General features: G+C 50.7%; 1 protein-coding gene across 4 annotated transcripts; it reads left to right on the top strand.

The window, feature by feature from the left end:
- The first annotated feature begins 1,437 nt into the window (after nucleotides 1–1,437).
- LOC140914632 (2-hydroxyacylsphingosine 1-beta-galactosyltransferase-like) lies at nucleotides 1,438–19,556 on the top strand. 4 transcript variants are annotated; one of them, XM_073352966.1, is made up of 8 exons: nucleotides 4,145–7,876; nucleotides 7,997–8,184; nucleotides 9,965–10,031; nucleotides 11,982–12,826; nucleotides 16,746–16,885; nucleotides 16,998–17,074; nucleotides 17,414–17,633; nucleotides 18,648–19,556. In XM_073352966.1, the coding sequence occupies exons 4-8, from the start codon at nucleotides 11,984–11,986 to the stop codon at nucleotides 18,961–18,963; spliced, it is 1,596 nt and encodes a 531-aa protein (XP_073209067.1). In that variant the 5' UTR covers nucleotides 4,145–7,876; nucleotides 7,997–8,184; nucleotides 9,965–10,031; nucleotides 11,982–11,983; the 3' UTR covers nucleotides 18,964–19,556. The 4 variants fall into 4 exon arrangements, with proteins under 4 accessions (XP_073209065.1, XP_073209067.1, XP_073209066.1 ...); XM_073352964.1 differs by lacking the exons at nucleotides 4,145–7,876; nucleotides 7,997–8,184 and adding an exon at nucleotides 1,438–1,793; XM_073352965.1 differs by having other exon boundaries at nucleotides 4,145–8,184.
- The last annotated feature ends 4,474 nt before the right edge of the window (nucleotides 19,557–24,030 follow it).

Here is a 24,030-nt window from a genome sequence, read left to right as displayed (position 1 = left end):
TTGCGATATCTTGGACAAACGTTATTGAACTAAGTTTCAGTATCCTAGGAGTTCATTGCATTAAAATGGCAAATGTTTGTTTGTTTGTTTTGAGGTTGTGTGTAACTTGCCTAGGAGCCATGATTAATGTAAACCTTGGGCAGTGCTATGGGCCGCAAAGGACTCTCTTAAACGATGGGCTAAAAAATGAACTGTTAGTTAGGAAATACTTGGGAAGAGAGGAACATAAAGGTCCGGAGGAGAGCATGATCTTCTAAAGCTTCGCCCTGGGGATGGGACCTTGGTCTAGGAATTATCTACTCCCAGGATCAAGAGGCCCAAACTGTACAGAGGAGTAACTCTCCGCTTCATGAGGTTTTGTTCTGAGCAAAGAGAATTACAAATTTGTAGTGACAGAAAGACGCTGGGTAGGGTTTGAAAGACATTCACTGGCCACAGCACTTGTTGGGGTGATCTTCTTAGCATATGGGTAGGTTTTGATTGTTTTCTCTGTAATGCTTTTACCTTAAGAATAAATAACTAGAAAACGGTGTGGTAATTTAACTGTGGCAAATACACCATTTGCTGTCTCTGGGAAATAAAGCAGGCCTGCTTAGGTAGTGTGACTTTGTTGGGGAGCTCACTGTATCGGCAGGGAGCTGTGCAACCTGAAAATACCCTGATCAGGAGGGGAAGAAACGTAGGTCTTCACTCAAGAGCGGTGATAGCTGGAGAGCCCGAAGCCTGAGTGGGTGCCTTGACTGGAGTCGAGAGGGAATGCAGGTGCAGTTGCCCTGAACTGTGACAGTTTCCCTGGCTGGAGATTTTTGCCCACAGCTTTGAGGCATGTTTGGACTCAATGCTTTTTGATGATCAAAAAGCCATCATTGGAGGAAAAACTCCACCCACTTGGATGTGTGGCTGGCTGGAACACTGCCCTGGTGTAAAGGCTGCAGAGTTTAGCCACTCCTATATACATGTTGTGATCAGTCTTGTTCAATCCACCTAGGAAGGGAGCCATACCCCTTTCAGGAGTACAAGGGTTTACAGAAGGCAGCAGCCTGTCTACTAAGTTGTGTACAGTGTAGTGCCTTTAGTCCCTGGCTTCCTGGGGAGCAAAGAACAGTTTCATTTGAAAATCTTTAGGGGCTGTCCCTAATTCTGGAGCTATGCGGGTGGGTGGCTGGAGGACTGGCCTAAGGAGAGCAGGGATCAACTCTACCAGCGCGGGGCTCCTGCTGGTGCCCTACCCCAAGTAGCCGCCCCATGGCCCCAGCTAGCGCCAGACTCATCTCCCAGCGCACGATTAACGCCTAAACTGCAGCGCGGCCGTTTCCGCCCCCTGGCGGGCACAGGGCCGAGCTACACCTGCCGCCTTCTCTTCCAAAGGGTGCAGGCGCTGGGAGACCGTCACATACACCCCCCTGGCCCTGGGGGCCGCGCCTGGCTCCCCCTGCCTGCCGGCGCTGCGGCAGGGGAGGGCAGGCGCCACCTCGGCCCCAGCTGGCGCTGCATCCCCGGGGGCCCATGACCGCCCCCTAGCGGGGCCCGCGGGCGGGAGGCTCCCAGCGGGGGGCCCGGGGCGCGGGCGAGGCCGGGCCGCTCCGCTTGCCAATGGGAGCCGGGCGTGTGGGCTGAGAGGCGGGCTTCGCCTGTGCCGGCCGGCCGGGCTGAAAGGCGCCGGCGTGGGAGGCCAATGCCAGTGATAGCTGCCGCATCGCTGCGCGCCTCCCCGCTACTGCACCTGCCCCGGCCGGGCGGAGGGAGGCGGCCGCGACCCAGCTAGCCCCGCGGCCGCCTTTGGAGGCGCACAGGTGGGTGAGAGGCGCTGTGGACTGGCGTGGGGCCGTTCTCCCTCTGGGCCGGTGGCGGGGGGCAAATCCTCCGCCTCTAGTCCTCCCTCCCCCCCCGCCGGGCCCCGATCGCCCTCTGCCTGGCTCTGCGCTAGTCTCCCGGGGGCCCAAAGAGGCTAGTGGGCTCCACCCCGGCCGCAGCAAGGGAGTGCCCCCAGCCCCTCAAAGTGCGGGCCCTGATCCGACCGCCTAGCCAATCGCGGCCCCAGGGCTGGGATCGCCCCTGCTCTGGATGGGACCTCAAAGCCTCCAGGTGCTGGAGGAGAGGCCTAGCTCCTGGAGCTGGCTGGAGGGTAGAAGCCAGCTCGGAGCACGTGGGCGAGGTGTGAGCTGGATGAGCTACCGCTGGGTGCCGCCGTCTGCTCTAGCTGAATTTGCGAACGGCTCACGCTCCTTAGAGCCTATGTAGAGTCATTCAGTCAGTGGCGTTCCCTCTGTTGGCAGGGGTGTCTTTGGCAGCATTGCCCAGGGAATGACGGGACCTCCACATACGTGCTGCTACCGTTAGCTGGCAAGCTGTGCTCTTTTGCTGCTACAGTGAACCAACCAGTACAGTAGCTGGTCCTGTTTTACAAGCCTTAGCCTGGAATCTTACCTGCTGCTGCAGAGGGGCAGACGCAGCTCCAGGTCCGCATCTTCCGCACCCCCATCCCCTTCCTGCTAGTGCACAGAAAGGGGATTTGGCCTTTCCTTTCATCTGCAAATGTCTCCTCTCCTGATGTTGCCTGCCTCCTCTGTCTTACTCAAGATGCTAAAATGAATCTGGGCAAATTCCTGCTGAATAACTTGGTAAACTTGAACCCGTTTTCAGTTTGCAAGTTTTTCTGCAGAGGTGTTGGGAAATTCTCTAATGGGCTAATCAAGATTATCACCAATTTCTTCAATACTTCTGGATGTGAAGTGCCAGGTTTATAATCCAATATATGATTAGAAATGTTCTCACCCTTGGCTGGTTACATAAATAGGCACTCAGATACTGTGGAGCAGGGTGTGGTTTAAGATCCTAGATGGATAAACTAGGCAGGGTTGTTTCTCTTGTCTGTAGGGACTCCTTGCCTAACTAGCTGTGTGTAAATTTTAGTTGTGAATTTGATTCTAAAATTCATGACCTTTGGCATCGCTTATGAATGTCCCAATGAGACTTCCTTGTGACAAATAGCCGTGCACTAAATTTAACATCCTGAAAATTAATAGTAGTAAAAAGTAACCAGAAAAATACTTTTAACATTCAGACCGAAACTTAGCTAGACCCTGAGCCTGCAAAGATTTATGCCTGGGAGTAGTCTCGTTAACTTCAGTGGAACTAAACGTGTGCATGAGTCTTTGCAGGACCTGGACCCTAGAATTTGAACCGATATTCACCAACATTCTTCTTCTGTCATTGACTCGGCTCTACTAAATAAGATTAGGCCTTATCATCCGTAGGGCATCCCCTGGACAATGGCTCCCTATTCAGTCCATTTCTCATTAACCTTTGTTTATGGTAGTTCAGCCAGTTTTCCAGACTGGTGAGCTAATTTGAATAACCCTTTCTGAGACACAGTATTAACTGCTTCACTAAAATTCAGCTATATCTACTGCTGTCCGAATGTTGTAATGTCCTGTGAAGAGCAGTTGAGCTTGTCTGGCAAGTGGTGTTCTTTATAAATCCTCAGTGCTTCCTACTCATGGTTTCATAACCTTGTAGGATGTTTAATTACTTTTTTAAAAATACACTGTGTTACTACAGAGAGAAGCTGTAATTACAGGGCAGTAATTGATAGGATTGCGTCTTTCCTTTGCTGAAACTGGACACTCCAGTATCTCCTTAGTTCTTTATGGATTCTAAAAAAAATATTGTTAGTGATCCAGTAACTTAAATTCTTGAACCCCTTTACTATCCTAGCATACATTTCATCTGAGCCTGTTGCTTGGATGTGTGAACTTTCCAAGTATTCTATCAAGTGGTGTGTCTTCAAGGCTTTTGTCCTTTTTTGTCTTTCTAGACCTTTTTGTCTCTGAGTCCAGTGTCTCAGCTGATTGGTCATTTAGTTCCTTTCTTGTTTGTTTGGGACCTACTAATATCCCAAAGCCAGGTGTAATTTGTAAAGGCCTGTTTTTAAAAAAGAAAAAGCCAGAAATATCTGAGCACTTAAACTGGACAGTATCAGACAGCAAATCCCTGTGATGATTAAACCTGGTGATACTCAAAATAAAAAGAAAAGGAGGACGTGTGGCACCTTAGAGACTAACAAATTTATTTGAGCATAAGCTTTCATGATGTAGCTCACGAAAGCTTATGGTCAAATAAATTTGTTAGTCTCTAAGGTGCCACAAGTACTCCTTTTGTTTTTGCAAATACAGACTAACACAGCTGCTATTCTGAAACCTGTCAAAAAGTACTCTCAACCATGCTTGTAGTAGTTTCCATTGCCTAACATCGACTCTACAGACGTTCTAGGCCTCGGAGTGATATGTGGTGTTGTGTGGGTGTGTTTGTGTTGTGCTGGGAGAGTTGTGTGGACTTGTGTGGGTGGCAAATAAGGGTGTATGCTACAGTGAAGGGCCTTATGTGTTTGGAGTTGTGTATGCTGGTTGTGTATGCTGGCTGGCTGTTGATTTGTATCTAGGGGGTTGTGCTGTGAGACTTGTGTTGATTTGTGCGGATTGCAGTTGGGTGCACGGGTGTGGCACTATCCCTCATACAACCAATGAAACCGTTGCATGCAAATTAGCTGTAGAGAGTAAGAGTGGTGAATGGTTGAGTTTACCTCTGATATCTCAATGGTCTAGGTACATGCATGCCTTACTGTAGCTGTACACTACATGCATGTAATTTGTCAAGTAAAAGCGGCTGAGAACCTAAAAATTGGATGGTAGCAGACTGTGAAACCCAGTGATGATTAAAACTGGTCATATTCTGAATAAAAAAACTCTTGACCATGCTTGTAGTTGCTTCCATCCCCCTTCGTGTCGGTTCTACAGACATTTTAGGCTTTAAAATGACACAAAGAGTGACCCTCTGGGATATTATTGTATAGATTCTCTCTAGTGCTTCATTTTATATATATATATATATTTTTTTCTGTTCTGCATAAGGAAATGACTATATCCGTGACAGTTTTGTGTTTAAAATCTCCCCCTGCTGCTAGGGTAAATCTAGCCTGGCTTTGCTATAGACCTTTGCTGGAGTGGTTTGTGCAGAACGCTACAGGACCATGGGTTCAAGTCTCACCTAAGAATCTCGTAAAGGTAGTGTCGCTGACTGGTTGACTAAGCCAGCTTGGTAAAACGATGGCCTGGACCCAGCGGTGATGAAATCCACCGAAATATAAAAATATTTGTTCAAAAAGTGAATGTGGGTTAGACTTTCCTGCCTGAGAATGTGCTCTGTACAGTATTTTGTCCTGGAGGCTTTTTACTAGAGTTTCCTCTTAGTTCTAGAAGTGCCTGTCTGAAGTGAAATATTAGCCTATTACCTGTTTACACAGCAGTATTACCCATATTGCTTCAGTTTCTGCAAACTCATGATAACCACACTTGTGACTTTCTTAAGGTAGCTGCCACACCATAACCAGCCCAGTAACTGAAGCCTGTTATTAGCAAGCTGCTGAAAGCAGCTGCAGTCACTCTTTCTGGATCAAACTAGGGAGAAGAAGCGAACACTAATTTCCCACCCAGGTAAGAGCCTCTGGCATCCTTGAGACAAGTCCTTTCTTTCCTTCTGGCTTCAGATGAGCTACAGCTGTGCTGCACCACTCGGCCCATCATTTAAATAAGGAAACCAAAAGGGGAGATATTCCTTCCTGCTCTGGGGAAGAGTTGGAAAGACAGCAGGCTGCAGCAGAGAGAAATGCTTCAATGCCTTTCATCCACACAGAGCACAGAAGGGATTCTTGGTGCTGAGGAACTAGACATTAAAGTGTGTGGGCGGGTGGAATATTTACATCCCAGATGCCCTGGAGAAAGAAAGGAATGAACTTCCACCTTCCACATTTAGGAATTCTGCTCTTCTGAAGCCTTTATAGGTAAATGCATTGGGGGGAAACTTTTTGAAGGAGCAGGAAAGCCTACATCTGGTAGGTGAAATATTCTTTTGGGTATATTTGTTAAACCTCAGACAGATCAGGTATATAAAGTCTCTGGAATTACCTCTTTTTGCTATGGAGCCCTCTGGAGAACTAGAGTTGGGAGAGGCTCTTTCCCCAGTGGTACTTTTAGAGGGGTGGGCGTAGGGAATCTTCTTCTAAGAGCTCTCCTCCCAACCAAGTGTCAGAAATGTGAACTCAGCCAACAGGCTTCAATGCCAACAAAGCAATCTGACTGCCCATGCGCTCCCCCTCACTTCGTGAGAACTGGCATGGCCAAATTCTTCCTCGGAATCTGTGCACTGAAACAGAGAAGCCAAAAGCTGATTTGAAACCAGCCGGAAAAAAACTTGTTCTGTATCAAAAATCTAAAGGGGCCTTATTTTGCTTTGTAGTTCACTTTTCTGCTTATTCTTGGATAGGCTGTTCCTTTCCTCCATTCTGCTGGTTCAGAGCTGCACTTTAAAAGGTGTAGTAATATCTAGGCTGACCAAAACAGGTTCTCAATTTGATCATCATTCTGGCATGTATCAGCGGGAGTGTTGTGAGAAGGAAAGACACGAGAAGTAATTCTTCGGCTCTACTAAGCACTGATAAGGCTTTAGCTGCAGTACTGTGTTCAGTTGTGGGCACCACATTTTGGGAAAGATGGGGACAAATTGGAGAAAGTTCAGAGGAGAGCAATAAAAATTATTATAGGTCTAGAAAACATGACCTATGGGGGAAGGTTGAAAAAATTTGGGTTTGTTTAGTCTGGAGAAGAGAAGACTTGAGGGGGGGGGGGGCAAGTACAGAAAAAGAGGAGGGAGAAAAATTGTTCTCCTTTTCCACTGAGGACCAGACAAGAAGTAATGGACTTAAATTGCAGCAAGGGAGCTTTAGGTTGGACATTAGGAAAAGCTTCCTGTCGGGATAGTTAAGCACTGGAACAAATTACCTAGGGAAGTGGTTGAATCTCCATCATTGGAGGTTTTTAAGAACCGGTTAGACGAACACCTGTCACAAATGGTCTAGAATGGATAACACCTAGTCCTGCCTCAGTGCTGGGGACTCGACCAGATGACCTATTGGGGTCCCTTCCAGTCCTATGATTTTTATGGACTTTTTGGCACTGGGAGAGGTAGGGGGAGGAAGTGTCTCGAATGTAATAATATCCCCTGGTCTAGATTACCTTGTCCCTTTAAATTTTTTAATTGATTCAAGCTAAACCAATAGTAGGATGAAATAAGAGGGTGCAGCCCCCTTTCATGGACATACTGACTGACATCAGTTCCTAAATGAATTAAGATAAATTGGTACAATTTTCCTGTGTAGACAAAGCTTAACGGTCAGAGATGTAGTGAATATAGGAAAATAGAGAGGTAAACAAAACCTCCAGGTAATAGTTTACTACTCCCAATAAAAATCTGACCTCTGGGCAACCTCTCCTTCTGCCTTTATCTTTGACTGTAGTCGTGAGCTGTAGTTCACGAAAGCTTATGTTCAAATAAATTGGTTAGTCTCTAAGGTGCCACAAGTACTCCTTTTCTTTTTGCGAATGATGAGAGAGATTTTTCTACATGTCCCTGGAGCAACGGATTGATTTGGTGTTGGAATGTTGCTGGCATCCCAGGTATGCCACAAGGCTTAGTCCTGAAGTGGTAAAATTTCATGAAGAAACAAAGGCAGTTTTACATTGTGACCTGTCATGTATGGGCTCTGTGTCATTGTGGGGGGAGGGGAGGGGAAGGGAGGATTTGTCAATCTGTGGGGCTCAGATTTCACAGCTTGTCATCTTAGGGTATGGGGTTTTGGTTATTATCCTATACACCGAGAAGGGACTTCCTCTTTCATCTTTAACCTTATATAGGGAGGCAGGACAGGCATTGACAGTATTATAGATTCAAAGATTTTACAGCCAGAAGGGACCAAGATGGTTGTCTAGACTGACCTCCTGTGTAACATAGGCCAAAGAATTCGTCCCAGTTACAACAAATGGTGAGCCCTTCATATTACCCATTTTGGCTCGCTCTAACTCATTCTGCTTTTTGTTGCTTTTTTTTCCCCGCAAGCGTTAGCGGGGTGTTTTAGGTGCGTTTTTTTCTGTTTCCTGTATAGATTTGTTTTAATTACCTTATTGAAAGCAATCTCTCATGAAGTCACAGTGATCTCCTCCTTTTTCCTTGCATTCCCTGTTGGAATCTGTTCCTACTGGCCTATGTGCAGTACAGACCTGGACTGATGTGTTGGGCCCCCTCAATAGGGCCCCCGGCGCTAGCCTCGCTATAGACTGAAAGACAAGGAGGGTGAGGTACTATTTTTTTATTAGAGCAGCTTCCGTTGGTGATAGAGACAAGCTTTCAAGCCCCACAGCTCTCCTCCAGGTCTACTGTAATGGTTCTCGTGTGCAGGGTGCAGTACCATCTGCTGCCAGTAGGAGACTCCTTGCAGCTTCAATGGCTGCGATACACCTGGCTGTCCCTAGCGGGCGGGCGGCTGATCCATCAGAAGTCCCTGCAGGCAGCAGGCTCGGAATCCAGGCAGGAGTGGGGTTAATCTGGATTAGCAGAACAAGCTGGTCCCTCTACTCTTGCATCTCCAGGGCCAGTGGGATGCTGGAAGGGGGAAGGATGGGACTGAGCTGGTGGGGTGTCTTAGTCTTGTAGAGGGGAGGGGATTGCCTGGGCCGGTGCGCATGGGATCCATGTCTGAGACGGCTGGGCAGGGAGAGAGGAGTGGAGGGAAAATAATGGGGTGTGTGGGGTGAACACGACTGGACAGGGAGAAGAGACCTGAACTGTGGAGAAAGTGGCACGGACCCTTTCCTATATCCGCACCCTGGCCCTTTGCTATAGAGCATCCCAGCTCATCAGTCAGAAAAAGGGCTGGGCTCCCTTTCCCACCCACCCCCACCAGACCCCCCTCCCCTCTGACACCCCCACCCCAGGCTCCCAGCACTGAACTTGTCAAATCTTACCATCCAGCCTGCAGAGTGAGGATTGGGGAGTGGGTACCTGCAGCCATGACTCCAGCTGCGAGGACTGGTTGTCAGGCACTCCGATGCTGCAGTGATGTGCATGGTACAGATAGAAGGGGTTCCATAGATGCAGTTAGTGGGAAGCCTAAGACGTGCCTTTGTGCTCTAAGCCTAGTCCCACTTGCACTGTGGGCTGCAGTCAGTTCCCAACCCAAGGCCATCCTGAGAACATGGGGAGGGGAGAGTTGAGGCAGTTGTGAGGGGGTGGAAGAGTATCCGTCAGGTGGGAACATATGGGGCCAACTCAGGGAGAAGGAGAGGATTCTGGTAGATCCCATCATGCCTCGCTGAAGGGCTTGTGGAGAGATGGGAGATTCCTGGGTCTGGATGCTGCTCCCCGCATTGCTAGGGATTGAGTCGCCCAAAGAGGGGATGCCAGCACCACCAGCAAGGCACTGGGTCAGCAACAGTCCCCTGCTCTGACATTCGCACCAAAAGCTTATTTATTTGGGTCGTCCCAGAGATCAGGGCTCCCTTGTACTCGGGGCTGTACAAGGCTGTTTGTCCCTGCCTTACAGAGCTATCTCAGGAGACAAGACAGACAAAGGAGTATCAGTGTGTCTAAAAAACCATGTCTTGCATTTCCTTGATTTAAATGGCAACTCACGTCACTCTAGTCCCCTCCTCAAGTTATACTCCCCCTCTGACCTGTTCTCCCCATACACGCCCTCAGAAAACTCACCCTCTCTCCCAGCCCTCCCTGCATGTTCTCCAAGATGCTTGTCCAGCCCAGGCTCCACAAGCTCACGTTCACACACCCTCCCCTCTAACCAAACCTCCCTTCCCAACCCCAGTGTCTGCAGAGTCTTCTCAGAAAGTATCCCCAGTGCTTTTGCGTGGCAGACTGGAAGGAGCCTTGCTCTGGCTTGGCAAAATTGACATGACTCCTTGGCTGACTGATCCTCCTTCTCCTGGTGTTCCATAGGGAAATCGGGGCTCTGGATGGGATGCTGTAGCCCAGTGAGTTGAGGATCAGGTGGCTTCATTTCCTGGGTGAGGGGATGCTGCCCTGTCATTTTGCTGACTGTCATTTGTCCTCTCTTCTGCAGCTCTACCCCAGAGTCTGCAGCGGCCTCTGCCAGGAGAGAAGAGCCCCTTTCGTTCAGTAAGGCACAGGTAAGCGAGGGAGTAGGACGTGGTGTGGGGATCTGTAACTTCTCTAAACGTCTCCTTTCAGTCCCTTGCACAGGTCCGTGGTGCAGCCCCCATCCTCTGGCTTTACCGTGTGCCTGTCCAAGCTCCCCTGTAGTATCTGCACCTTCCTCGCTCTGTGGACCTCGTGGGAGCCCCACTCCTGCAATTCCTCCATTCCCAACCTAATCCTCTTCCTTCCCCCTCCTCCAAGCAAACATTTAATTTTCCCCTGTGCAGTCACCACAGCTGTCTCCCCTCAAAGCGCTTTCCAGAGTGGAGTTGTGATAATTCCCCACCAGTTGCATCTGTGTGGCATGGTGCCAGGGAAGGGTCCTGGCAAGCAGCTGCTGAGGCTCTCTGAAATGGGCTGTTGTAGTCCTGTGTTGCTGACGGAAGTTGGCCAGGGAACATTGGCATGAGAATTTCCCATCCCCACATCCCCTTCACCTTTCTGGGCTGCATTCCCCTTTCAGCACGCAGCCTTATTAGGTGGCACCAGAGTTGGAAGAAGGTTGCATTTAGCAGGGGCTTGTTTGTTTGCCTCTTTTTTTGGGGTGGGGGGGAGAGAGAGGGTGTTGATCAAGTTAGTGTGTGAGACCTGGGCAAGATCTTCGGCCAACTTCTGCTCTGTCACGACCCTGCAGCTCCACTGATTTCCATGGGGGTTGGTGGGTGTGAATGAGGGCAGGAATCTAAACAATCAAAAATCCCATCTTTTCTATTCTGTTTGCAACATGTCTGAGGGCACGTTCCTCCCAAGCCTCTGCGCTGGATCTGCCTCAGGACAGTCACTTGCTTGTGAACGTTCCCAGATAGGGTCCCCTCTCCCAGAACGTAAGCTTTGGCCAAGGCCCCATGTCTTGAGGCACGCTGGTTTCCAGTGATGTGGTGATGCCCCTGGATTTGTGCAGTGGCACTGTGCAGAACTTTGCTTCCAGTTGGGAATTATATAGCAATATGAAGGCGTTCCCTGCGGGAGGGGGTGTCTTGGGAATGATGTATTGCAGTCATGGCTTTATGTGTCCTCCCACAGTGGCAAGCCCTGTGGGCCCCTTCTGCTGCTCCTACCACAGCTGGCTTTCCCCTTCCTCCAGCGAGCTGTACAATCTCCCCCCCTTTTTGGTGTTCCAAGGGCCACAGGAGAAGCTGCTACGCGGCTCCTCAGACATTCAAACTGTGCCAAGGCTCAGTCGCCCTGTGAGCAGGCCTGGTCGGGCCACAATCTTGCACCCTCTCTGCTCTCTACAGTCAGGACTCTCACTGCTTAGTGCTCTCTCCTTCGAGTGCAGCTCCTCTCTGGGAAACAGGCCGAACGCATGTTCGGTCTCAGCCTTGTTCAGTTGAGTCGTAGCGGCCTGGGATCTGAGGGGCGAGCCGAGTGCTTCCCCCATGTGCATCATCACCGGTAATAAAGGAACTGCAGGCCAGACTGTGCCGTCGGCACAGCCTCTGTGAGCCCGCTGTCCTTTCAGCAGGACGTCACGGACTGGAGCTTTGTAAACAAGCCGGTTGGTACATAAGCCGGGGTAGAATCCAGCTTCCTCGCCGAGCTGCGTTGGCTCTGCCCGTGTGTAAACTGCGGTAAAGACTTATCAGACACACCCAGGGAGCTGGTCTGCTGTGAGGGAAAGTGCTGCTTTTCCAGAGCAGCCCCAGGCTTTAAAAAGTAGCTGTGAGGGAAGAGGCAGGGGAAATCCACTTAGGGCCTCTTTGTGGGGAAACTACAGAACACAGAAACAGATGAGGAGGAAGAGAGGGAAGTAGTGCATGGAGAAGCCTGAGTCATATTAAACGTGTGACCTTACCTGTGGAAAGTCTCCATCAGTAGGTGGTGACCACACAGGGCACCTTCCCTTCTCCACAGCCCACAGAGGAAGTGTCTAGGACCTACAGCACGAGTCGGTCAGTAACTGCCCATTTCTCTCTCTGCAGCGATGGAGATGAGGCTGCCACCGCACCCTGTTGCTGTCCTCCTCATGGTGGCCACTTTCAGTCTGGACTGTTGCCATGGTGCCAAGGTGCTGGTGATGCCCACCATCGTCTTCGACAGCCACCTCCGGGTCTTCATGCGGGTGGCGGAGGCACTGAACGACCGGGGTCACAATGCCACGCTTCTCCTCCATGAGGGTCGGGAATCTGAGCCCTTCCTGCCAGGCCTCCGAGTGCAAACATACAGGGGGATCTTCAGCACAGAGAGTGCAGATGCCTGGGTGCAAGAGAAGATAAAGCGTGTCTTCCAGGGGAAGAAAACCTCCCTGGAGATCTTCTCCTTCCTGGAAAAGTATTTAGAAAACTGTGATCTAGTGCTGGGGGATGCAGCCCTCCTGCAGCAGCTCCGGGGTGAAGGCTTTGACTTGTTCTTGGTAGACCCCAACGAGATGTGTGGCTTCATTCTGGCCCACCTCCTTGGCATCAAATATGCTGTGATCTCCACCGGCTTCTGGTACCCAGCTGAGATCGGTGCCACTTCCCCTGTCGCCTATGTCCCCGAGTTCAACTCCCTGATGACGGACAGGATGGGGCTGGTGGGCCGGACTTGGAATCTCCTGGTCTACATGATCACTCGCATCGCCACCAAGCTGGTCATCCTGCCCAAGTTCGACCGCCTCATGCAGAAACATGGGGTGGAGCCGCAGAAGTCCATGCTGGAGCTTGTCTATGGGACAAGCCTCTTCTTCCTGTGCAACGATGTGGTGTTAGACTTTCCCAGGCCCACGCTCCCCCATGTCATTTTCACTGGGGGAATCCTCGCTGAGCCTGAAAAGCCACTTCCTGTGGTAAGTACAGGAGGAGGGGCTGCTTACAGGGGCTGCTGGCTTTAGAGTTCTGAGGTTAACTTTTCTGGTGCTGGCTAGGGCGTCTATGGGCTGTGATCAGAGATCAGTCCAAGGTGTCTCTTCCCTTGAGGAACCTGATCAGCACCGGTGAACTTCACAAATTGTGCAACAGGCCATGAAACCTGTATGGCATCTCTATGCAGTTCACAAGTGTGTGTATTGGGGTTGAGGGGGAGATGGGATGCAGTTTTGGGTCCCCCATCGCATGTCTGGAACCTGTAATGCTGCCTCCATCCGACAATGCTGGGGAGTTCTGCACTGGCAATGACAGTACCTATCCCGACCTGGGAAAAGCCCAATATTGACTTCTTCTGGGCTCTGAACTGAGCAGTCTCCTCTCTGTTGTCCTGTTGCTTCACCAGTCTTTGAAGCCTCCCCAGGTTTTCCTTTTAATCCTTTTCCCTCAATCCTCCCAGCCTCCATAAGTGACCTTTTTCTAAAAAAGATCATTGCACAGGCTCCCTGCTCATTCTCGCTCTGATCCCACATTGAATCTGTTCCATTTACAAGTTAAAAGAAGTTTCTCCCATCCCACAGCTGCCAGCCCCGCAAATAGCAGGGACGCAGTGACAAATGATGGATCACTCAAAATTTCCCTGTTCTGTTCTTTCCCTCTGAAGCGTCTGTCACCAGCCACCATCGGAAGACAGGATGCTGGGCTAGGTGGGCCATGGGTCTGACCCAGTATGGCTGTTCCTATGTAGCATCACCAGTACTAGATTCTGAAGGCCAGACTTTGCTCCTCAGTTTCCCCTGTGCTCAGTTTCCCCTGTGACACTTCCCTGCAATTGGAATTGAGCGTCAGGAGCCCTGTCTACACTAGAGCTCCCATAGCTGCTACCACTGGTGGAGCTCTGCTATTTGGAGGAGTGCTGGAAATGTTCAGCGAGAACAGGCTAATGTGGCCTGGCTTGCCGAGGGGTCCCCACACTCAGTCAATGGATTGAAACTGAGACAAAATGCCAGTCTCAGATGACAGGCTTGGTTAAGATTGTGGATAAATATCCATGAAATTATGAGTGGTAGAATGTTAGGTGCAACACTCTTTTTAAATTGAGAACTTTGGAATAAAGGTTCCACTTGACTCTGCCCCTGTGGGTAACAACCCTTCCTCATAGTGCCTGAGTAACATACAGAGGCTACAGAAACAGTTCGGAACACCCCATGTATATATCAGAGGGTGGATGAGACCTGGGGCCAATCCTGCCAGGTGCTGAGCCAAATCCAGCAAAGCACTAAAGCACATGCTTACCTTTAAATGTGAGTTGTCCGGTTGCCTTGCATGGGATTACTGGTGTACTTAAGCATCCTATTCTGGATCAGCCATATGCCCAGCATCTTGCAGGACTTGACCTGTAGTGGAATACTGGCTGTGAGATGCTGTGCTCAAAGGGTTAAGAGGTGAGATGGTTGGTTCAGCTGTTTGCATCTGGGTTGTAAGATGCTAGGGCTGAGGAGAGAAAGTCATTTGGTGGGAGGGATAGCTCAGTGGTTTGAGCATTGGCCTGCTTAAACCCAGCGTTGTGAGCTCAATCCTTGAGGGGGCCATTTAGGGATCTGGAGCAAAAATTGGGGATTGGTCCTGCTTTGAGCAGGGGGTTGGACTAGATGATCGCCTGAGGTCCCTTCCAATCCTGATATTCTGTGATTTGTAGATCTGCATGTAGATTAAGCTATTTCCATTTTGAACTGGGGCCCAAACCCTGATGACCTAGTATGGAAGCAATCCCAGTAGCTCCGGTTCTTTATATCCTTATTGTATTTAAGGTAGCTGAGAGTTTGTGGTCTGTGCTGGAAATGTGGATTAGTATTTGTGTTAATATAGGATATTCTTGGTGCGTGGGTGGGCATTGATACAAGGTTGGCTGCGTTTCCAGAGAGAGCTTTAATGATGAAATTCCTGAACTTCTGATGTTGGGTTTTTATTATAATAATGTGGGTAATTTATCTATTTACAGGACTTATAGCTACTTCTTAAATACCCAGAATTTCCTGTTTCTTTAAAAATGTAGGTTTTACAGACAGTTGCACCTCCAGAAGAAAACCTTTCCTGACATTCAGGAGAATCTCCAATCATTTAATTTAATCTCTGACCTTCTTGCTGACAGAATGACCCACGCTATCAAGAAAGGGTTAAAACCCAACCAGCACTTGTCAGGGGTCTTAAAGGGTCAGATATTGTATGAGAACAGCTCTTTTCACTGTTGAAAGAAAATAGATCTTTTCACCTGCTGACACATCATACTCTGACAATAGGCCTTTTTGAAGGCAAATGATGAAGCTGTTCCCCCCCCGCCCCGCAATCTTCCCTCACAGACACAGCCCCTTTTATTTATTTTTGAAAACTGGAGGGGGGGGAAATTTCCCTCTTACATCTTAGGCAAGGCCTTGTCAATATTTGTTTTTAAGGACGTTGGAGGTTAGAGTGAGATTTTTCAAAGGTGTTTGATGGGAATTGGACATCCCCTACCTCGAGGTGGTTTTGAAAACCTTCCCCTGAAATCCTCCAAATTTAGGAGAAGAGCCATGGGAAACCTAAGGAGGTGGAGATAAGAACTGGGATCAGTCCAAATCAGTGTGATAAGGGAAAAGTGGTTCCCTGTGTTTGCTACTGCAACTTCATAATGAGCCAGCTGGCTAAATTCCCTTTGTTAAAGAGAGTCAGGAGTGTGTGCCTGTGTGTGTGTGCACACAGAGCCTTTTGGCAGCCTGGAAAACCTACCTACACCCAGGAGTGCTGGGACAATTTTTATAGTGGGGGTGCCAATGATGAAAATAATGTATTTGGTGTTTGTTATTACATCATCAAGCCAGGGGTGCGGCAGCACCTGTAGTTCCCGCCCCACTGCCTGCACTTAGTAACTGGGGCCCAGATCCTCAAAACCAGTGGAGGTTAGGAGACTAAATACCTTTTAAGCAGGGGTTCTCAAACTGGGGGTTGGGACCCCTCAGGGGGTCACGAGGTTATTACATGGGGGGTCGCGAGCTGTCCGCCTCCACCCCAAACCCCGCTTTGCATCCAGCATTTATAACGGTGTTAAATAGATTTAAAAGTGTTTTCAATTTATAAAGGGGGTCACACTCAATACAAAAGTCACCAATTTTATTGTCACCAATACAAAAGTTTGAGAACTGCTGCTTTTGAGGATCTGGGCCTGAAGGACTAAATCAATTAGTCAGCGGTAGGTACTAAAGACAAGGTTGGACGCTTCCCATCCGCAAAATCCTAATGAGACCCTGAGATCCGCAGCCATTGCCAGCTGCTGGGAGAGAGGCGTTGCAGGGATTTCTGTCAGGTGCTGTCCCTAGATGCTGCTTCAGGGGCTCCTTTCATATCTGCATCTGGCTAGTGAGTCCTTTCTGATGGTGAGATGGAGAAAGTGCCCAGTTCACCTCACATCCCTTCCAGACCTGCCTGGTTTCTAGAAGAGGACACGTCTCCACTCCTATCCAGGCCTGGGCCTGTATTTTTGGGGTCCTCCTCACCAGTCCTCACTCCTGCTGCTCAGAGCTTTCCAAAGCAGTATAATGAAACTGGCTTTCTTGATAGTTTCCAACACCGGCAGAGAGGCTGACCAGAGCCCAGGTAACTTTGCTCTTGCCTGGCAAAGCTATGATCCGAAAACACAGCTGTTTTCTAGAACCATTTGCCAGCTCAGTGAGACCACCTTGTGCGGGGTTCGGTGGGGGAAGGCGTTCTTTATAGCCAGATCGTGTCCATGAAAACTGAAGCTCTACAGGTACTGATGCGTGACGCTTCCCCCTCTGAAGAGAGGGCTTTCCCATGGTGGTGGTGGTGAGGTGTCTGAGCCCTCTGGAGGATAGGCTGTGAGGCACAGCTGTATGTGTTCACCTGCAGGGCCTGCGCCTCTGGGTGGAAGCTGCGGATGCCGGTGTTGTCGTTGTCTCCTTTGGCATTGGGATCCGAGCACTCCCGAGCAACTTGGTGGAGAAGATGGCTGGGGCATTTGCACGCCTTCCACAGAGGGTTGTGTGGAGGTGAGGGGGCGCCTTTCTCTCAGGATGTAGTTTGGTGGGGATTGGGGCTTCCAGGGGTGATTCCAGCTCAGTCTGTTTTCTCTTGGTTTCCCTTCTCTGTTTTTTCTGGCAGATACTTTGGTCAGAAGCCAAATAACCTGGGTGAGAATACGCTGATGATGGAGTGGCTGCCCCAGAATGACCTGCTAGGTAAGACGGAGAGAAATACCATAATTCAGAGTTTTGCTCACAACCAGAGCAAAGAAAATGCCACTGTAGTGTGTGTCATCCAGAGCACCTCTGATCAGAAGGCAATCGCTTCCTTGTCTAGTGGAACCAACCTCTGCCCCTTCTGCTCCTACAGGTTCTAACCAGCTCACTGTCATGGCAGGAGATGGTGGGGTCCTTCAGGGTTCCACACCCTCCTTCTATCCCAAAGATATGCCCTGTTTCTCCCAAATCTGTACGAGTACAGCAAGTGTTTGTTTGGAGAGACTTGGGCAAACTGGGGCATCTGCTGGGGGGTCACTGTCTCTTGCTTCTCTGTAGGTCACCCCAATGTGAAAGCCTTCGTCAGCCACTGCGGGATGAATGGCATATTTGAGGCAATTTATCACGGAGTGCCGGTTGTGGGGTTCCCTTTCTATGGGGACCAGTTCGACATCATGACAAGAGTTCAGGCAAAAGGGATGGGGATTCTCATGGACTGGAGCCGAGTAAGTGAAGAGGACCTTTACCAGGCCATAGTCACCGTTCTCTCTAAGCCCAGGTGAGGCTCTCTGAGTGATGGAGCTGTTGGGTTAAATGGGAGCAGATGAACAGTTGGATGCATCCTCCTTTTGGGATCCCATAACAATTGGCTCAAGCAGTGGTTCCACCAGGTGCGTCGCTCACTTGCCTGGACACTCCAGTGCCTTCTGAGCTTTAAGACTGATGCCGGCAGCAGCCAAAACCACAGGTCTGCCCGTCTTTACGGTGAAAGGGAAACTGATCTGGTTTTGTTTGAGTTTCCCTTGGAATGGTCCCTGAGATGCTGCTGCTCAAAACTCTTCCCCTTTCAATAGCAGCATGTTATCGGGTCCACCGAAGTCCTCACCTTGCAATCTGCTTGGTCATGCCCAAACTAGCTTTATGCAGAGACCAGTAAACACAGACAGTGCTAAGGCTTGTATGTACAAGATACAATTCTTCACCTGCTTTTTAAGATCCTTGGGCCAGCGAGTGACTTCTGGGTGATACTGGCTAGAATGCTCCTGAGAGGACCTGGCAGGATCCTGTGTTTGAAGTGCTGTCACATGGCCCGCTCCCTTAAATTACTACATACTCTCAACTGCTGTTGACGTCAGGGTGCTTGGCACTATGCGGGATCAGGCCCAGGGTCAGAAAAGGGCCTCTGCCACCTGCCTGCTCCCACTAGGATGTGAGAATCCAGCCGGGTCCTTCAAGCCCCTGACAGTGATGCCTGTTACCAAGATCCCATCACTAGAATTTAGCTAGAATTTTCACCCCGCTCATGATGCGTGAGGCAGAACAGACTCTGGCTGGCATGGCCTTAGCTGCATCAGCTCTGCAGGGCTAACAGGAGTAAAACTATCAGTGACGGTGATTGTAAGGACCTGGGGAACAGATCTAGAGCCTGCTCATGAGAGGTGGGAATTGAGGCTGCTTGGTTCCTTGTAGGCTTCGGGCCCGTCATGAGTCAGAAGGGGCTGTTCTACCCAGAGAAGTGACTGTGAAATAACAGTGGGTGACTTCTTTTACTTTTTTGCTTCCTGTCTTGCAGCTACAATAAAGCAGCCAAGCAGATCTCGGCCCTGCACCGAGACACGCCTATGCACGCTCTGAACCGCACGGTGTACTGGCTGGAGTACGTCCTCCGCCACGACGGAGCGCCGTACCTTCGCCCAGCCGTCTACGACCTCTCCTTCTACGAGTACTTCTGCCTGGATATCCTTGCTCTCTTCCTTCTCTGTCTGGCCGGCGCTGCCTATGCTCTGTCCAAAGCCATTGTGTGGTACCGTGGAAAGAGTGTCAGTTCCGTGCATCTGAATGGCAACTGTCTGAATGGCCACCTCACAGAGGGGAAGAAGGCGCAGTAGTGCGCGGTGTGCTCAGGGCGCGAAACAGACTCCAGTGCGAGCACGCACACCGCCCAGGCACACGCAGAGACACAAGCTTGTCCGTCAGTCTGATTGCTGCTCTCGTGGCTGGGAAGAGGGGGAAAGAGCGGTGCAAAGGCCCATGTGTGCCTCTGTGTACAGCACACGTGGGTGGGGACATGGATCGAGGCATGGGTGGATGCATTTGGCCAGGACTGTGGGAGCATTGAGGCGGGGCATGAGTGGGTAGGTTTCCGGGGAGGAACATGGGGTTGCTCCCTTTTTTATTCACAATGGTTTAGATGCTGGTGTTACCCTTCTGGCTTGCTAGGGTCTGCGGTGAGGCATAGGGGGCAGGAGTGGTGCTTTGTCTGGGGCAGTCACCGTTTCTCCCTTGCTCCATTAGCGAGGCCCCAGGAACTCAGGACTCCTTTGGGCACAGTGGGGCAGCCGACTTGGGGTAGGGGAGGGCACCCTAAAGGTTGTTTAAAAATCAGTCTTTGTTAAATTTCTTGGGCAGAGGTTCTGGCTGCTTCCCTTGGTGCTCTGTGCTCTAGGCTGTGTTTGTGCTAACTTATTTTTTAATAAACTGTCTTCTTTCTTCTGAGCAGTGGTGTTTGGTCTGTGTGAGGCGCGCCTCCTTCGAGGCAGAGGCTGCTGTAGCTTTAGTGGGGCCTTACTCAAAGCCAGCTCGATTGGGGCTCTCGCCTGATGCTGTACAAGCCCCTGTCGCCTCCCCACACGTCTCTGTATGTGCTACCGTGCTCCTCAGCCAAGTCTTCCCTCCCTGCCATGCTACACGCTCCTCTGCTGGGTTTTCAGGCAACACCCCCATCCTCCCCTATTTGTGAGGCCTCATGGTCTGTGGGGACAGTCATGCACCCTCCACATGGGGATGACTGAGGAAGAATGCAGAGCAGAGAGATGGAGGCAGGAGCTCCAGTCTGCAGGGGAGAGGAGAACTGTGAGAGAGAGCGGCTAGCTCAGTACGGCTCGAGGGCCAGCCCAGCAGCCTTAAAACCAGCGCTCTTTAAAGGCAACAATACGCTTCATAAAGGAAACCAAGCCTCAGATGTGACTGGGCCTGCCCGCTCCCCACCCTGAGGGCGTGGTATGGAGACGACGCCAAGGACCAAGTGCCTGTGAAATTGGGAGCCAAGCCCAGGCTGTGCTCTAGTTTTATAATCCACCTGCAGCTGTATGGAAAATGCACTTGGCGATGCCTTGGAACGAGCATGAATGCTTCTGCGCTGGCAGCTTGGCCAAGGCTGTCACAGCTCTTGCAATAGCTAGTTCGTTATCCCCCAGCCATGGCAAACCATCTGCCAGTTGTTCCACTGTGTTTCCTGGGCCCATCTCCCAGTCTGCCCTTATCTGAGTATATTTGTGGGGCAGCACCTAGATTGCTCTCCTGAATGTCCTGTATTGGAACAGGGCCCTGCTGCTGAATGGGTAGGGGCACTTGGTGCTAGCTTGGATTTTAGTTGGCTAGGACTCCAATGTCAAGCTTCACATTCTTCCGATGCCGCTCATGTTCCTATGAGGAATGAGTAATCACCCCGTGTTCAACAGGCCAAATTCTAGCCCCTTCCTTATGCCTTCTTGACATCACTGGGGTCGTGGAGAAGAGACAGTCAGCTGGTGTCCTCTGCTCTCTAGATCAAATCTAGAGGGCAAACTGGAGGGCATCTGTGCTCCTTCTGTTACATAGTGAGAGATGCTAACGTAGACCTTTGTCTGCTTACTGAAGTGTGATTTATACTTCACGGGGATTCTTGCACTTTCCTGATGCACCTGCGCCTGGCTGCTGTCTGAGACAGGTGACTGGGCTACCTTGGACCCCACTGGTTTCATTCTCTGACAGGCCTATGTAACTTACATCCCTTCTGACTTGAGACTGCTGAGGGGGCATGTTTGCACGCTGATGGGGCAGACAAGAGGAGCGTGGCAAGACAAGCAACTAACAGGAGGTGTATGGAGGAAGAATGACCTGCTCCTAGCTGGTAGTAGAGGAAGGAGGACTATGAGATCCGAGAGTGCTGGCTACCCCTGGCCTTCATGCCTTGGTCTAGAGATGGTTGAGATAAAAGGACTATATGGCTTTTCAAAAACACAGTGTAACAAGTTTCACAACATGCCTGTCCTAGTGCAGCTGTTTCCAATACATCAACCATGAGTCACTGGTCACCCCGGAGCAACTTGGAAAGCGTGGGGGTGTCGTGGTTGGAGGGGAGGTGGAGGGGAGCTCGTGTACTTTGTTCAGCTCTTCGGCCCCCGTGGGGTGGGCTGTCAGTAGTTCCTCTGCAGCCCACGTCATACCTCAGCAACTTAGTTCAGTGCAGCAAGGCTGGGGTCCATGGCTTAGCTGAGTTCCATGTGCTGTTTCTAGCCTGAACCAGCAAGGAGGCCAGTGCTCAGTACAGGTTCCCAGTAAGCCTCGCTACTTGGGCGGATTCTCTTGCTGTGCGCCGGGTCTGTTTTTTCACGGTCCATTCGCATTCCAGGTGCAGAGCTAGTGCTGTGGAGCAGAGAGGCAGGGCTGGCCTCACTTTCCTCCACAGCGCCCTCTTTGGCCAACAAAGGAACTGCAGGAGTGAGCGCCAAAGTCAGTTCTAGCTCATATTCATCCTGGAAAGACGTTGGTCACAGTCTTTCCTGGGGCAGGAACGACATGTGCAGGGAGTGGGCTCGGCCAGGGAGGAGCTAGTGCCCATTTCCCTCTGCGAGTAAAAGGGCAGCATGGTTGACCCCAGTGTTCCCTTTGTGGCCTGCAGAGGCCTAAGCCAGGACTCAGGACTCTGATGACTTGCTGTGTCACTGTCGGCAAGTCACTTAACTTCTCTAAAACAATGAATCGTCTGTGAAACAATGCCCTCCTGTGTCGAGAGCTGCAGAGGACAATGTACTGTTGTATATCAAGCCAGAGCTATGATTTGTGGGGTAGAGAGGTGCCCTCTGGGAGACATGCCCCCCCATTCCTATCCTGGCGCTGAAGAAGAGCATGGTGGTTAAGCTCAGGAGCTGGGAATCCGCTGTGGGCCTCATGCAGATATTTGTATACAAAGCTGGCCTTCTCTCTGGCCCTCTGGGTTTTTGGAACAGTGTGTGCTTCAGGGATTTTTGCTGGTGTATGCAAAATCCCTCAGCGGGGACTGTGGGCCTCTTCAGGGGTGGGGATGTGTGTGGGGAGTGAATTAACTTGCTTTTCAGGTTTAGCTTGCATGGTCAGGTTCTTCAGAACCTTTCCTAGCAATGAGGAAAGACCGGCTTGTGAACAGAGATCGCATCTCAAGACACGGTGGGAAAGTTAATTTGGAAAGGACCAGTACGACCCTACACAGGCACTGCAGAAACTCTGGCTGGGGGAGTGTGTAGCTACTCCATTTACTAGACCTCTCCCTGCAGCGTTGGCAATGCAGCCATGCTCTAACTACTGGCCCTCTTTGCAGTTTTCATCGACTCCACTAACCGCTAACCTGGCTAGCGCAGCTGGAGAACTCAGTGCAGTGTTACAGGGCTCCAACTGATCCTTTCCAGCAGGGTGCAGAGAGTGGTGAATAGCTGCTGCTTCTCCCACAGGCCTTACCTTAGGCTGGGTCTCTGCAGCACAGCACATCTCCCCCTTCTGCATCTACACAGATGCCATGGGTTCTGCTTCCAGCAACATGATGCTGTCACTTAGTTGAGTGCCTCATTTTTCCCAGCTGCAGCTAGGGTCACTAAGCCGTCCATGTTTAGAGAAAGCAGCTCTTGCCTGAAGAGCAGCAGCTCTAACTCTGCGCAAGCAAGGATGAAGCTGCACAAGCTGACTGGAAGGGGGAAACGTGTAGACAACCTAGCAGTGGCAACTGTTCCTTGAGTGATACAAAGAATCAGGCCCTTTACCTCCTCCATTTAGCCTCCATAAGCTGCTAGAGCAGTGGCTCTCAAACTTTTTTACTGGTGCCCCCTTTCACAGAGCAAGCCTCTGAGTGTGACGACCCCCCCCCTTATAAATTAAGAAAACGTTTTAATATATTTAACACCATTATAAATGCTGGAGGCAAAGCAGGATTTGGGGTGGAGGTTGACCACTCACGACCACCCCATCTAATAACCTTGTGATCCCCGAGGGGTCCTGACCCCCAGTTTGAGAACCCCTGTGCTAGAGTATAACTGAAGTCTCCCCACTCCAGCTTGCTTGGAAACTTTCCTTCCTCCTAGCTGACCAATGCACACGCCGGAGTCTCTGTAGGTGCACCGGCCCCACTCACACCATGCCTTAGGCTGCTGTGAGATCATCACCGCTGTGTCGTAGTGTGGTGCTTTTCTGGGTACCCAGAGGGCTGAGAGTCACCTTGTCACCAGCTGCCTTCAGCATGAGGGAGTCCTGCCTGTGCCAGCTGGGTGTTAGCTTCTAGCACAAACCAGCCTGTCGGTCACTCAAGCCCTCTCCTCTGGGTTCTGCCAGCTGACAGTAGATGCACCCCTGCCAAGCATCTGCATATGGTATCCAGCCCCTGATCAGCAGCTACCCCAGAAATCCCAGCTCCTCTGTTCCCAAAGGAACAGCGTACCCCAGTTGATGGGTTTCATCTTAGCCCACCTCTCCTGTGTCACATACAGCACATGAGCTTGATTGTAGTAAAGCAAAAGGAAACGTATTTACGAAAGACCAGAGAGTCAAACAGAAACAAGGGCGAGTGATGGAAACAAATGGTCACATACAAACCCAAATCCTAAAACACGAACTAGGGCAGGGGCGGGCAAACTTTTTGGCCTGAGGGGCGCACTGGGTTTCTGAAATGGTATGGAGGTCCGGTTAGGGGAGGCTGTGCCTCCCCAAACAGCCAGGCGTGGCCCTGCCCCTGCCCCCTATGCGATTCCCCCTTGCTTTTCACCCCCTGAGGCCCCTCCCCCCCTGGGACTCCTGCCCCATCCACCCGCTTCCTGTCCCCTGACCACCCCCGGACCCTCCACCCCATCCAACCCTTCCTCTCATTCCTGACTGCCCTGCCCCTGACTGCCCCCTGCCACCCTACATAACTGCCCTTCCTTCCTGACTGCCCCCCCCTGGGACCCCTGTCC

Source organism: Lepidochelys kempii, chromosome 7 (assembly GCF_965140265.1).
Source record: "Lepidochelys kempii isolate rLepKem1 chromosome 7, rLepKem1.hap2, whole genome shotgun sequence".
NCBI classification, from domain to species: Eukaryota; Metazoa; Chordata; order Testudines; family Cheloniidae; genus Lepidochelys; species Lepidochelys kempii.
The sequence above is the reverse complement of the archived record's forward strand: the minus strand, read 5'-3'. Positions and strand labels throughout refer to the sequence as shown.

What these genes read in the sequence shown, in the direction of transcription:
- LOC140914632 (XM_073352964.1), top strand. Translation starts at nt 11,984, where the DNA reads ATGGAGATGAGGCTGCCACCGCACCCTGTTGCTGTCCTCCTCATGGTG. An exon ending in CTGAAAAGCCACTTCCTGTG is followed by an intron (nt 12,827 to 16,745) that starts GTAAGTACAGGA and finishes GTTCACCTGCAG; the next exon opens with GGCCTGCGCCTCTGGGTGGA. An exon ending in GCCCCAGAATGACCTGCTAG is followed by an intron (nt 17,075 to 17,413) that starts GTAAGACGGAGA and finishes GCTTCTCTGTAG; the next exon opens with GTCACCCCAATGTGAAAGCC.